The sequence below is a fragment of the Pocillopora damicornis genome, chromosome 9 (genome assembly GCF_964200805.1).
Source record: "Pocillopora damicornis chromosome 9, jaPocDami1.2, whole genome shotgun sequence".
Lineage (NCBI taxonomy): Eukaryota > Metazoa > Cnidaria > Anthozoa > Scleractinia > Pocilloporidae > Pocillopora > Pocillopora damicornis.
This window is the reverse complement of record NC_142678.1, coordinates 10,873,902-10,887,586: the sequence shown is the minus strand read 5'-3', so window position 1 is coordinate 10,887,586 and position 13,685 is coordinate 10,873,902. Positions and strand designations below refer to the sequence as shown.

The 13,685-nt window shown below is 36.5% G+C and overlaps 2 protein-coding genes and 1 non-coding gene across 3 annotated transcripts; 2 read left to right on the top strand and 1 right to left on the bottom strand.

Moving 5' to 3' along the window:
* Positions 1-589: 589 nt before the first annotated feature.
* On the top strand, positions 590-3,309 carry LOC113668542 (uncharacterized). The gene is made up of 3 exons (XM_027184459.2): positions 590-1,314; positions 1,885-2,115; positions 2,821-3,309. The coding sequence occupies exons 1-3, from the start codon at positions 880-882 to the stop codon at positions 2,881-2,883; spliced, it is 729 nt and encodes a 242-aa protein (XP_027040260.2). The 5' UTR covers positions 590-879; the 3' UTR covers positions 2,884-3,309.
* LOC113668540 (alanyl-tRNA editing protein Aarsd1) lies at positions 3,294-13,609 on the top strand. The gene is made up of 13 exons (XM_027184457.2): positions 3,294-4,151; positions 4,878-4,895; positions 5,516-5,657; positions 6,095-6,152; positions 6,299-6,458; positions 7,367-7,427; positions 7,899-7,954; positions 8,994-9,124; positions 9,639-9,705; positions 11,293-11,384; positions 12,246-12,300; positions 12,501-12,595; positions 13,084-13,609. The coding sequence occupies exons 1-13, from the start codon at positions 3,939-3,941 to the stop codon at positions 13,220-13,222; spliced, it is 1,287 nt and encodes a 428-aa protein (XP_027040258.2). The 5' UTR covers positions 3,294-3,938; the 3' UTR covers positions 13,223-13,609.
* On the bottom strand, positions 3,732-3,803 carry Trnaq-uug (transfer RNA glutamine (anticodon UUG)). Its single transcript has one exon. It is a non-coding gene; the product is annotated as a tRNA-Gln (tRNA).
* Positions 13,610-13,685: the final 76 nt, after the last annotated feature.

Below are 13,685 nucleotides of genomic sequence, written 5' to 3'. Positions count from 1 at the left end.
TTCTGTGAGACTTGGCCTAACAATTTCAGAAAAAGGGGAAAATAAACATAAGACTATCTCTTACAACTGGGAAACTACGACCCACATTTCGCCCCTTGGAACAGAGAAGGTGTAATCACAGGCTGACCACACTTTGTGATCGTGGTTAATTATTGTTGACGTGAGGCGAAAAAAATCAACGAAGGTTATGAATAAAGCTATGAAAGTAGCATATCTAAATAAAATCTTGGTATGAATATCTCTATGAAGTTAAATGGAATGTTAGTCGACTCACTTGTCGTCTTTTTTCGCCTTCATGGGCCGTTTGAAGCGTCTTTTTACGAAATTACTTTTGGCCGGGGGCCGTTAAGAGAAGAAGGGGACAAAAGTTCCAGGCCTTTTCCACAGGCAAACCACACTCAAAAATACACTCGAAAATACCACAAATGAGTCGACTAACATTTCATTTAACTTAATGAGATATTCATGCCAAGATTTAATATAGATACACAATTTTCAGAGCTTTTTTCATAGCCCTCGTACATTTTGTTCGTCTCATGTCAACAACAATTAACCACGAACACATAGTGTGGTTGGGCTGTGGTGGGACCCAGTGTCCTCACCGTTTCTGTGAAGAGCCTGACTCTAACGTTTGCAAAACGAATTTCGTCCTTTCAGTGTTGTTTTGTTTGCTGTACAGCAAGGACGACAATTTCGGAGATGTGAGCTAAGAGTGGAACAGAAAATATAACATCACAAGTGGTTCTTTTCCACATGGCCTCTGAAGTTTTCAAGTCAAATGCATCCTCAAATAAAAGCAGCTTATTTCTTTAGGAGACAATTAAAAATACCATCGAGCCTGTCAGGATTATATTATTTTTCTTTAATGTCATGTAAGTAATGGATGCAAAGGAAAGAAGCTTATCAGGGCTAGATCCACCTCAGATTTTCCCTACTGAGATTACCTTCAAGATTCTTGGACTGTTAGATGTGGTAACCCTCTGTCATTGTAGAAAACTTTCTCGAAAATGGAAGGATCAAGTGAATGAGTACCTTAGAAGCGTACTTCGCCTGGATTTTGTACCTTATGAATCAATTCTGACCGAACATGGATTGAAGCATTTGCTCATGTATACCAGCAATCTCCGAGTTCTTCATCTTGATTCGTGCTGGCCGTGTGTGACAGAAGAGAACTTGTTTTTGATTGCCAAGAATTGTAAGAAGCTGTCTGTTCTTACAACAAGCAAGTGTAAAGGAGTCACTGATGCTGGACTCGAAGCATTAGCAAGGCACTGTAAGGAATTAACAGAGCTGGATCTCAGGAGCTGTTTTACGGTAGATGAGTGACTTAATACTAATTGTGTTAGTAAGCTGTTTGTCAGTTGTCTTCAGCTATTGAATTATATGTTACAACACATAACAATAATACACTTAACTTTCCTGTCTTAATACTCAAGAAGCAATTTTAACATGTTTCATCCCAAACAAAGAACTGCAATATCATCATAGGTCCCCTTCTGCTTGTCATTCCTATAATTATCAATATTGGAATGTCACCTGGTCATCAAGCCTTTAGTTAACTATCATTTGGATTCAGCATAATTTAACCCATTCACTCCCAGTAGTAATTCTTCATTAATAATTCTTAGTGTTCCTTAAAATTCTCATGATGTTTGGAAATTTGGTATTGGATCAACTAATTATCCCTTTCTTCATTATCATCACTTGTCTACTGATTTTGTGGGGAGAAATTCTGTCTTGGTCACTCATGGGAGTTAAAGGGTTAGTTTTAGCAGTAAAATTAGCAACTGTAAGAAATTCTATTATAGTTATGGGGAGGCATCTTCAGGGCAATGTTTTGTGGCTAAAGGAAATCTTTAGTTTCTTCATACTGTAATTTTTTAGATCTCAGATGCTGGTGTCATTGCTTTGAGTGAAAGATGTTCTGCTCTTCGGGAACTTCATGTCAGCAGCTGTTATGGTGTGACTGATAAGAGTATTGGTGTTGTAGCCAAGCAGTCTTGTGGCTTAACAGAGTTAGATGTAAGTTGGTGCTTCTATGTCACTGATCAGAGCATTAAAGAATTTCTGTCACCAAGTTGCAAGCTGGAGCTTCTGAGAATTAAGGGTTGCACTGTAAGTACCCATTTGTCTTGTAGAATCAAGTTCAATTAATTTATGCTGATAAATTTTCATCTTCACACCAAAAATTGTAGGATTGAGGTATGATGCATAAGCCATTCATTTAAACACTTCATGGTACAGACCTGGTTCTATAAATGCAATATCTATGACACTAGAATCCTGGACATGATAACAGGGCTCAGTGGCCTGGCCATCAAGTTTGATCATCAAGATGGTTTTGGTAATGCTGAAGAAATCAGTATTATCTGTTGCAAATAATAGTGCTTACCAATAATATCCTTTTTCTTATGTCAAGTAGAAAGGTTAATGAGGATATTAACAGGTGTTGGTCACATCTGTGGTGTAGAGGTAAACAGTTTGGGGGTGAACATTTCTAATCATCATCAAACCTTAAAACACTAAGAGGCATTTACAGGGCATCAACTGGATTCCTCCATTTCATTCAGTCTATTGAAAGCTGTGACATTGCTTGCAGCTGAGGATTTTAAGTCCTAAGTTCTGCCTCCTCAGTCTTCCTTTAGTAGGATTTAGAATGGCTTCTTTTCCTTTTACCCTGTTAACAGATTGTTTTGTTGATAATATGAATCTTAATTTCATTCTTTTACTTTGGGAAATTATGGATGGGTTATGTTTACAAGATGCAGGGGTAAGGAACCAGAAATAGCATAATTTAGTTTGATGAACCTTATCTTACAGGTTTCAGAAGGAATGATCTCCAAGCTTATGGCCAAAGGGATTGTTGTTAACAACTTTTTTTAGTCTTGATTCAACATTTTTAATTTTATTTTACCTATTTAAAGTTATTCTCATTTTATCCCTTTTACGTGAACATCTGAGCTCTTAAACAAACTTTAGGGTTCTCTGACCAATAATCATTCAAGTTCCAAAGTACATTACTTACTTTAGATAAATATAACATCCAGGAACAAACATGCTATCTTAGTTCGTTCTTCTGTCTGAGTAAAGGTTTTAACTCAATTTTTACAGAATTTTTCCCACTTTTTGTTGCAACAGTGGTACCATCAAAAGTTTTTTGACAAATGTAACAGTAGTGAATAGATACAAAGCAACGAAACATGTACATTGAACTAATTTTGGTCTAAGCAGGTAGAGGACTCCCCGGGCCTGAATGTGTTTGAAATAAAATTAAATAAAGTGTTGATTAACTACTCTGTGGTTTCCTTGGAATTGTGGACAGGTTAAAGTGTCCTCTCTTACTATTGTCTTTTAACAACTGTTGGTTTTATAGTTAGTGTTAGATGTCAGAGGAGGAAAACTCTTGGAATTGTCAACAAACACACAGATGAGAAACCTGTTGTCACACATCCAAACGTTTCTAATAGGATATATCTTATTCTTAAATCCTGAATATTTCCCCTTGCTGGTATTGGAGCTTTCACCTCGAAGATTCTCATTTCTGAAATTTTACGCTCTCTGGAAAACAGAATTTGCTGGGGGATGAATTTTTTAATCTCATATACGGTCTAGTTAAGAGTGGAATAGGCAATACATTGCTTTTGCGACTCGAAAAATTTGCCTGTTCGACTTTTCACATGATATGATAAGGAAAATAAAGTTAAAAAAAGAGGAAGGGAACAGAAAAAGGAAGGTCCCACCGAGATTTGAACTCGGATCGCTGGATTCAAAGTCCAGAGTGCTAACCATTACACCATGGGACCCGCAGTTGAAAAGGAGGGGGAAGTTTATGTATAGAATTTTTTTAAGCTAAATTTTTGGAGCTTATACCGCTGATAGATAACTGGCTCGTCAAGCTCGTTGACTTACTTCCGTCCTTCTTTCGTTCAATCGAGCGTATGCGACGTTCTTTACGATTTAGCCGTAAGGTATTTGAAAACATTTGGTCAACACGTCGAATAACTAGCATGGTTTTTGCATGTCAACAAGATTCTTTCCTCAGAGAGCTGAGGACACAGGTGTTGTCCTGTAAATCAAGCAAACTTGCCGACAAGGCTGCGTACGAAGTTGTTCTGGAAGACACTGTCTTGTTTCCCGAAGGAGGGGGTCAGGTAGGCAGGGATTATTTCGCGATTTGGTTAGATTTATGCACAGTTTCTTACTTCATTATGCGTATGAAGTTCTTGGAGAGAGAAAACAATGGCGAAAGAAATAGATATGTACCGGAAATCTTTCCAAATAAGTACATGAATGTAAGTATGAAATAAGGATATACATGTAAGATCTCTGGTTTGATGTGTGATGCAAAGATTGGTTTTTCGTAGTGTCAGATGATGGAAATAATGACTGTTATGATCTTCCCAGTCTCTTTATGACTCCCACATCACACCTGTTCTCACAAATTACTAAACAGCATCCATACACTTAGTTGTTGGGTAATTACCTGATGTTCTGCCACACAGTTATCTGAGATGACTAAGGTCATTTTGTTCTGTTGGGGGAGGGGGGAGAGGGGGTTGAGTTGACACACATTCACTAATCTTTCTTGAAAGTTGACTTTGAATATCCCCTGCTCAAAGTAGGATTAGAGTGGGCAAGTCCAGGGCCCATCTTGAGGACTCTGGCAGGCAATCAGAACATCAAGATACAGGATTTGCTTCATTGTTCCCATAGGTGCTGTTAGCTTTATACTAAAACCAAATATTTGTAGCTGGTGAGATTCAGTCTATTAGTACGGTTACATACATGTATATTTGAGTTTCTATATAACACAATGATACTTCTTTTCTTCCTCATGCTGAATGGTCCATTTGTGATTAATCTGCTGACATGAACAGCCTGATGATAGAGGAACAGTATGTATTAGCTTTGAATAACTCCTCTCCACTACTGCTATGGAATTAAGAATTCTTTTTTTCATTGATTGACCTTGATTGTGACTACTGCAATTTTAAATCATTGTAGATAACTTTAAAATATAGGGGATGTGATCACAGTCAGCACACAACTGTTTGTGTTTGTAAGTTTTTGGTCAAAAGAGCTACCTGCATGGAGTTGATTTTTTTGCCAAATGTATGGTCCCATTCTTGGCCAGCAACTGGTAAAATTCAGTGATATCTTGAGGAATTAGTACCTCTGAATGGGATCAAGATAAAGCCATTGATTGTCAACAACTTTTAATACCATCTAGGGCTGTCTTCTTTGTAAGATGCCTGATTAGTGAAGGGAAGTGTGCTTCACCTACAATACACTCAGATAGGGAGAATGAATTGTGAGAAATAACAATAGGCTACATGGCACAATGCGAAACTATTATAGTATGGATGGGACCTCTTCCATCGAAACCAAGGTTGCAGTCATCTTTTTTCTCAGTTTTATTCACAAAAAACTTAAGTTTAAATGTATTCACTGAATACAATATATTTTCTTATATGCTTCTCATTAAGGAAGGAGATATATGTTGTCTCCCCAACAGATTAATGGCATTGAAGTCATGAGAGTGGTTAGACAAGGGGGACGTGCTATCCATTACATTCCTGAGGCAGTTCCTGAAGCAACTGAAGTTAATCTTGTCATTGATTGGTCAAGGAGATTTGACCACATGCAACAACACTCAGGTGCTTTTAGGACTATTAGAAGACAGTTTTGTGTAATCTTATGCTCGTTAGCTGTTTACTGGTATTGTGGATAATTTTTAAACATAATCAATTTCTATCCTAGATTGCAAACTTATCTATGGCATGTAGCCCGAGGAATGTTTATATCTAGGGTTGAAAACTGAGTTTGAATGATCCAGGAAAATGTTTTACATGTTTATTTTTAATATGGGTCAACCAATCAGGAAACAACACAGCATAAATTTTCAATACTTATTACTGTCATTATTTTGTGTCTAACACTTAAGCTTCACACTCGACATATTCTTGATGTAATTGATTTTGAGTGGCAAGACAAACTTCTTTCTCAAAATATTTCCTAAGTGATGGTAATGATAGCAAATAAAATGCTTAAACACTGTCATGTTTAACTTCACCTGCATCATTTCAAACTTCAGGACAGCACTTAGTGTCTGCCATCATTGAAAACAAGTTTGGTTATGAAACAACTTCATGGTAAGCAAGTTATTGTTATACAGAATTACATGTTCAGTTAGATTCTTTACACAACAATCAATTGATAAGATCATCACAAGGTGGAATGCAGACCCAGAGAAACAAAGAATTGTTAATACAGATATTTTAATTTTTGTTGTTGTTAGGGAGTTAGGAAAATTACGTTCACACATAGAACTAAACTGCAAAAAGCTCACTGCAGAAGAAATGGAATGGATAGAGACAACAGCCAATGAAATCATAAGGAGAAATACACCAGTCAATGTTCATATTTATCCTGATGCAACTTCTGCTAAACAAGAAAATGTAAGTTTGCAAATTTTATGAAAGACTGTCCTCTTTGGACTCTGAGCATCTAAGCAGCAAGTATGTCATTTACAATAAATAGCTTTAATTAACAATCTGCTCTTTCTAATGGGGCATGTACTAAAATCTGAAACAGCAAAATGAAACGACAGAAACAAAACAAGTGAAACAAGAGAAACCATCGAAGCAACTAAAACAAAACCACGGAAACTCCCCAAAAAAATAAACCAAAAACAGTCAATAATAATAAAATTAACACTCAGGGCTGTCAGGGGTCAGCCATCATATTCCTCTAGATTAGATTATGGTCTACTCCTGATCTATCTTAATATGGCTGGTGTTCTCTCCTGGAAACTACATACTATTGTCAAATTAAAGTTTCAACTGCTCGTGGGGTGGAAAATAAATAATCAGTTTTGTAAGAGAGCCTTGAAAGCAAGAGAATGTCTGAAGTAAAATCCACATTTTCCACAGCATTTCATCTTTATTATTGTAGTGGTTTTATTTTGGTCATTATAATTGTTTAATTTTGGTTATTATGGTTGTTTTGGTTGTTTCAGATGTTTGGTTTTACTGTTTGGGGTTTTAGTACATTCCTCTGAAGGCTGGTTTATGAAAAAAAAAACCAAGTACATGCATAAGCCTATATTCATGCATTAAGACAAAGGATTTTTTAAACCAGAGGGTCTTCTAATCATCAATTCATCCATTTTTGCCAATGCCAAAGCAATCAGAGAAAAAAAAAACCAAAAAAAAAAAAAAAAACCAAAGCAGCCTCTTCTTCTTATGCTATCATGTGTTAGGTGAATGTCTCCCCAAAAGGTGTGGTACACATGTAAATGCAATTGTTTGACTATGGATACTATGTTTTCAATACACTGTTAACGTGATAGTTCTTTTTCTCCCAGGCAAGCACAAGAGGTCTTCCTGACGACCATGAAGGTCCTGTCAGAGTGATTGAAATACCCGGTCAGTGATGTGCAAGGGAATCAAAAGTTTCCCTGGGAGGGGACACAAGCCTTCTATTAGATGTCCCTTGCCATATGTTTTAACCCTTTGCCATTTAAGAGTGACTAGCATTTGATTCCTTCTTGCAATGTCACCCTTGAATCACACTTTAAGGTCTCAAGAGTAAAAGAAATGATCATCAACAAATTCTCCTTGTCGGAACCTAAGGAAATGCACAGAGAAAAGTATGGAGGATATGCATACTGATGTTAGAAGAAAAGGGTGAAAAGAGTTAATCAAATTATACTATATCTCCTTTGTAAGGAGAGGTAATATACAATGTGCAAGTCATCAAACTGCATTGATTTCCAGTTATATATTGATGGTTTTTACTTAAATTCCTTAAAATAGTTTCTGTTGTTGTACAGTTGTCATTTAACACAAATGGCAAATTTTAAGACTTGTTATTAAATGTCATCATTTAATCACTAGGTATAGACAGAAACATGTGTTGTGGAACTCATGTTGCCAATCTTAGTCAAGTTCAGGTAAATGCATGCCCTAGTTATTTTGTTGTATGTAAGGCTGTGAAGACCTCTTTGTGTTCCTCAACAAGGAGGGAAACAAAAAAGAGCTGGGAACAAGATTGTGAAGTTTTGTTTGTCACAAAATGTTGGCATTTTAGTTTTGGAAGCCTATTCCTTTGTCTATTTAGTGAGTGTTACAGACTTGTACAGCGTGACATCAGGTCATGGGAAACTTGATGTTTGTAATAATGTGACTTTATCGTTTTTGTTTGTTCATTTTGAAATAAATCTCTCTCTGTGTGGTTTATATTAATCAATGTGGGAACCTTAAGATCCTTTGATTCTTTCAATAACCAGCATTTGACACCCTATAAGGCGTTACCTTGAAGTTCTCTTATAGTGAGGTTTGTTGATGTGGGAAAAAATGCTGCCATGTGAAATTTCATACCTGTCTCATATCAGCCATTTCAAAACAGTGACAAGTAGATTCTAAATGAAGAGTGATGTCATTTAGCAAAGTGATGATGCCATACACTCAACCAAATTTCATTATTCCCAAAATTTTAGGTTCAGGATATGATGGCATCACCCTTCTGAATATTTTTAGCAATTATTCAAACTTTTAAAAAATATCTCCTGGACTTAACCATGATATTTCACAATGGAAAATGCCATTTATGAACTTCAGTAGAATTCTCTGTGAAATCCCTTAGAATATCAGTGGTGAAAATTTGGTCATGGTGGCACTTTCAGAATTAATCTTGACTTCTCTGCACAAGGGAAAAAACAACAAAATGGGTTCCTAATGAGGATGTTTTCTGAATTATGTAAGTCAGGCCCACAAGGTCATCTGTCAATAAGATTTAACCAAATTTACTTCATCTCTCCTCCCATGGAGGCTTCCATATAGCAGTATGACTGTGCCAAGGATCATATTGTTGTACTAAATCAATTCATTGTGCACACACATAGATGTCTTTTCATTTTGGTCGAAGTCAAGAAGATGTGTTAAATAATGAAGAATGCATTTGCTTTTTTGTTTGTTTATTTTATTTGGCAGGTTATTAAGTTGTACCCTGAGACAGAGTCAATGCGAGGAGGTACCAGACTATTCTTTTTGGCAGGAAACAGAGTTTTAAAGTATCTGGGAAAGGCTCTAGATAATGAAAGAGCATTGACAAAAATGTTGAGGTAAAACACAAACAGATTCTTGTCAGTTCTCAATCAGTTGTTTTTCAGTTTAACCTTTGTTAAGCTCACATGGCCACATTTAAGGTGCAGCAGTGAGCTGGACCATAGGTTTTAAGTGGCTTGGTTAAAATTCATGTTGATTAAGGAGGCGAGCGTGGCCTAGTGGTTAGGGCGCTGCACTTGTAAGCCGGAGGTCCCGGGTTCAAGTCCTCCTCCCTGCCACTGGATGGATTTGTCTTTGGTGGCCCTGAATTCAACTCCTGCACGCTTTGTAAATAGCCAACTGGTCTGCCTCCTACCAGTTGGGGTTTTTAACGAGTTTCTGTTCATTTACGATATTTGTTTCCTCATTTACAGTGTCCCCAATTAGCACAGCAGTGCTAAAATACACTGACACTTAAATAAAGTTATTATTTATTATATTATTATTATTAATTGAATGCACTTGTTGATGCCTAGAAAAGTAGATAGTCATTAAAAGCAAATCATGAAGTGTTTGTATAATTTTGTGTAGTGTTGGACCTGATGATCACTCCACAGCTGTGGATCGGATTCAAACATCACTTAAGGCTGTAAATAAGGTAGTTTATTGTTTTTTTAGAGGGCACGGTAACGAATCTTGCAATCTGATTGGTTCTTTACCTGGTCAGTATTTTCCTATCTCTGCCCACGGGCCACGGTAACGCTTTCGTGAGTCGCCGAGTACATCCCAACTTTCGTTGTCATTTTTCATAAATATACCTCGTTTTCCGGCTGGGCAGTATTTTTAAGCAAACACGTCGGTCACTACCTCAAGCCGATAAATAACTTATGAATCCTCTCTTTTCTCTCTATCAAATCACTTTGGTTGACAGAAAAATATTGGTTTCAGAATGAATTTGTATAAACAATAGTGTCATTACGTTGGTTGACAAGCGGCCTAAAAACCGTCTGCAATTAATTTTAATCGTTCACAAAAAGTACCCAGAAAGTTGAAACGTGAGGTATTTGGTTACAGTTAAACTGAACGATGGAACTTTCATTCATTTAATATCAGAATTTTCTCGAGCAATTTGTTCATAGTGAAAGAGCGAGCGAAGTTTTAATTTAAGTTCTACAACAAATATACGCTCCTGGTGAGTCTTTCCAATTCCGTTCAATTTGGACTTTTGTACCTTAAATTGCACAACAGAAATTGAAGGAATTTTTTGAGAAAAGGCTGCATTACATTCCCTTGTGTCTCGTTGGAGTGTGCCGTTCGAATTTAGTTTTTGTGAAGGAAAGATCAGAATTAAACACGCCATTACAGCAAACAAACGAGCAAACTCTCACGACTTCAAAATAAAAAAATTGAATTTACTCACAATTACTTTCCTCGCCGTTTACTTAATGAACAGAGGTAAATCTTCGTACATGAATGAATGGTCGATGAGAGTGAATAATACTTTCCGTTAGATCATTAACTGATTTTGAAGAAAACATTGTTGTGACAGTCCTTGCCAAACTAGTTCTGTTGGTTTTCAAATGTTCCCACGATTTTTTTTCTTGCGCGCTCTCTAATTGACAGGTGTCAGATTGTGACAGATACTTGTAAAAATAATGTTTCAAAGTTTGTTTGGAAGCCTTTTAAATCACCTTTATCGTTACGGAAATGAAAATGTTTCGCTGAGGCATCTCTCTTAAATTTGCATCACCTCTATTTTAACTACCATTTACCCACTCAAAAATTGTTCAGTTTATGGAAGATCTTGCCGTATTTACGTCCATAAATCATTAGGGTTCTTTCGGAAAGAATTTCGTCAAGTTTAAAAACAATTAATATATTATTTACCGGCTAAGGGTCGGTCCGTATGGTGAAAAACTGTGACCTCGGTCTTGAAAATGCTGCCCTCGGCCTATGGCCTCGGGCAGTATTTTCAAGACCTCGGTCACAGTTTTTCACCATATGGACCTCCCAGCCGGCAAATAACATATATGTCTTTTATATGCTTTCAGAGGTATTTGTTTAATACCACCAGCCTGAGGGTAACTGTACTTCTTATCTCCCTGCTGATAGCTACCAAGTTTTTACTCCTGCAATTGCAGCACATCGTTTCTGAAATAAAGTAACTGCTTTGTACAGGTGTACTTGTTGCTTTTTTGTCAATGTTGCTGGTATTCACCCACTTTGTCCACTCATTGATATACAGGTTACAAAGTCACAGCTAAAAGAGATTGCACAGTTGGAAGCTTACCAGCTTAAAGCAACAAGTGAAACAAAAACATACCTCTTTATACACAGGTGGTTATAAATGTTTATGAACTGAGTAGTATGCAGCCATACTGAAACTGGCCCATCATTTTTTATTTTACCAGTATTCCCATGGCTACACAATGAATTAAAAGTTATAGACTGCACTCTTTATTTGTTCACTGGCATTATTGTGTGCTTGCGATGCTGGGAGATTTCTCAAAGTTTTTGATGGATTTTGTTTCTGCTCATGATTTCTTGTGTTACCTCAGTATCCTATGTTGGCTATGATGTTATTAAACAGACAAAAAGTGCTGTCTATGGTGTTATCAAGGAAAATAACTACAATATTGATATCAGCACTATATAAGCTATATAAGTAACATGGCTCTTCAGTCCAGCATTGTAGACACAGTTACCCTTTCTCTCACAGTGCATCTCTCCACCCTTGTGTTTCCAATTCCACATAAATTGGCAGGGAAACCAGACAAAATTGGTGTTTGGGCTAGTGTGTGTTGGACTAGCAAGCAATCAAAATCCTAATTTTTTCATGCTAAAGAAATAGGGTTAAGTTTGTATTTTCTGAGCTTGTTGTGTGCAAGACTCTGATGCAAGTGTGGTTTTGGTTTTTCATAATAGTCAAGGACACTATTTTTCTTATGCAGTTATTTTAACACAAGATTAGCAAAGTGATTATTGATATAAATGAATTCAGGATGCAGGAAGAAGTGTAAGTGTGCATGAATTAAAAATGAAAAGAACATTAACAACAACAAAACAAATCTTGACAACCATAAGGATTTACCTAAGCAATGTAGGAGTATCTAATATAGCCCTGAATTAGAAAGAGCAGCTGTGTTGTCTAACCTCTGTATCAGGTCCCCTGTGAATTTAAATTTACTTTTATTGCAGAGAAAATGGAGACATGGACTACATGAACGCATTGGTGAATGAACTATCAGACCAGGTAAATGAAGTGTAACAGTCTTAAAATTGTTTCTGTTGAAAAGAGCCTAGCTGTTAGCATGATTCTCAGACATTCTAAGATCCTTTGTGAAAGTGACCCTGGCCAAGTTTAGATTTAGAATTGTCTAATGCTTGGGTATTGCTAAGCGAATTTTCTTTGGCAAATTCATGCCAACAAATATAGTTTGTCTCTGTTTGTAGTCTCTTCCAGTGCTGGTGACGGTTGGCCCTGATAAAGGGCCAGGACAGTTCCTTTTGTATGGCAATGAAAAACAAGTGGCCCAAATAGGACCAAAGTAAGTTTCATTCATTTATTGTTAAGTCTGACTTTGTGTTGAAGTACAACTATTGTTTTTTAGACACCTTATCAATGTAAAATATGTCCACACCTTACTAAACTTTGGGATCACTGTGTTTAAATCTGCACAGATCTTTGGTACTCTAAGCATGGTCAATTAATTCATGGTGAAGTTAATCCACCATTACTTGGAATTGTAATTTTAGATTTAATTCTCAATGTAAAAATTTGTGGCATGTTTTCCATTCCCTAATCTTCTACTATGGAATTTGACTAATGTTAAACATCTTGAATAATGTTAAACCCCAGAATACCATATGTATTCCCTGGTGGATATGGGATGAAAACCAATCTGACCAATTACATTCATTGTGTCTCGTGGACTTGACACCAGATAATTCCATTTGATATTGCATAAAACACAAGATTCCTTGTCAAGTAGTTTGGGAGGATGTTTTGATAAATAAAGTGTGGTCTCATTTTCAGAATTGCTACTCTTCTGGAAGGAAAAGGTGGTGGGAAAAAAGGAAGATTCCAAGGAAAGGCAAATACATTAAAAACAAGAAATGCTGTGGAAGATCTGTTAAAGGAATTTTTCAAGTTATCAGTAAATGGTAGTGAATAATACGGCAACTTGTATCAAAATGTTAAATTTTAAATTTAGAGTACTCCTTTTGCAGAAATCCCAATTAACCATGTTTTTCTTTGAATGCTGTTGTCTTAAAGTAGAATTATTGTAAACCAAAGCAATTTAATCAACGGCTTACGTGTTTTACTTTATTTCTTAATCTTAAGAATATGTTTAAAAACTTACCTGTCTGGTTCGCGATATCTTATTGTAACTATTAGTAGACAATTAAAAAAATATTTTAAGTGACCAGTCACTTTGAACAGATTTTTGCCAAAGGAAAGAACACATGCCGTTTTTCAGTAGCTATTCCTTAGAGCTTTGTGCGGCTTCCGCCACAAAATAAAGCAAACCTGGTGTCATCATGCACCATATAATGTCTTACTGATGTGTCTTGGTTGTTAATTGAATTTTTGTGCTCTACATGGGTGTAGGACGTGCTTGTTTGAAGTAACGCGCG

Excerpts from the sequence above, each read along its gene's own strand:
- LOC113668542 (XM_027184459.2), top strand. The coding sequence starts at position 880 with ATGGATGCAAAGGAAAGAAGCTTATCAGGGCTAGATCCACCTCAGATT. Across the intron at positions 1,315-1,884 it reads ATCTCAGGAGCTGTTTTACG|ATCTCAGATGCTGGTGTCAT; the intron begins GTAGATGAGTGA and ends GTAATTTTTTAG. Across the intron at positions 2,116-2,820 it reads TGAGAATTAAGGGTTGCACT|GTTTCAGAAGGAATGATCTC; the intron begins GTAAGTACCCAT and ends CTTATCTTACAG.
- LOC113668540 (XM_027184457.2), top strand. The coding sequence starts at position 3,939 with ATGCGACGTTCTTTACGATTTAGCCGTAAGGTATTTGAAAACATTTGG. Across the intron at positions 7,428-7,898 it reads CAGAGTGATTGAAATACCCG|GTATAGACAGAAACATGTGT; the intron begins GTCAGTGATGTG and ends TTTAATCACTAG. Across the intron at positions 9,706-11,292 it reads CACTTAAGGCTGTAAATAAG|GTTACAAAGTCACAGCTAAA; the intron begins GTAGTTTATTGT and ends ATTGATATACAG.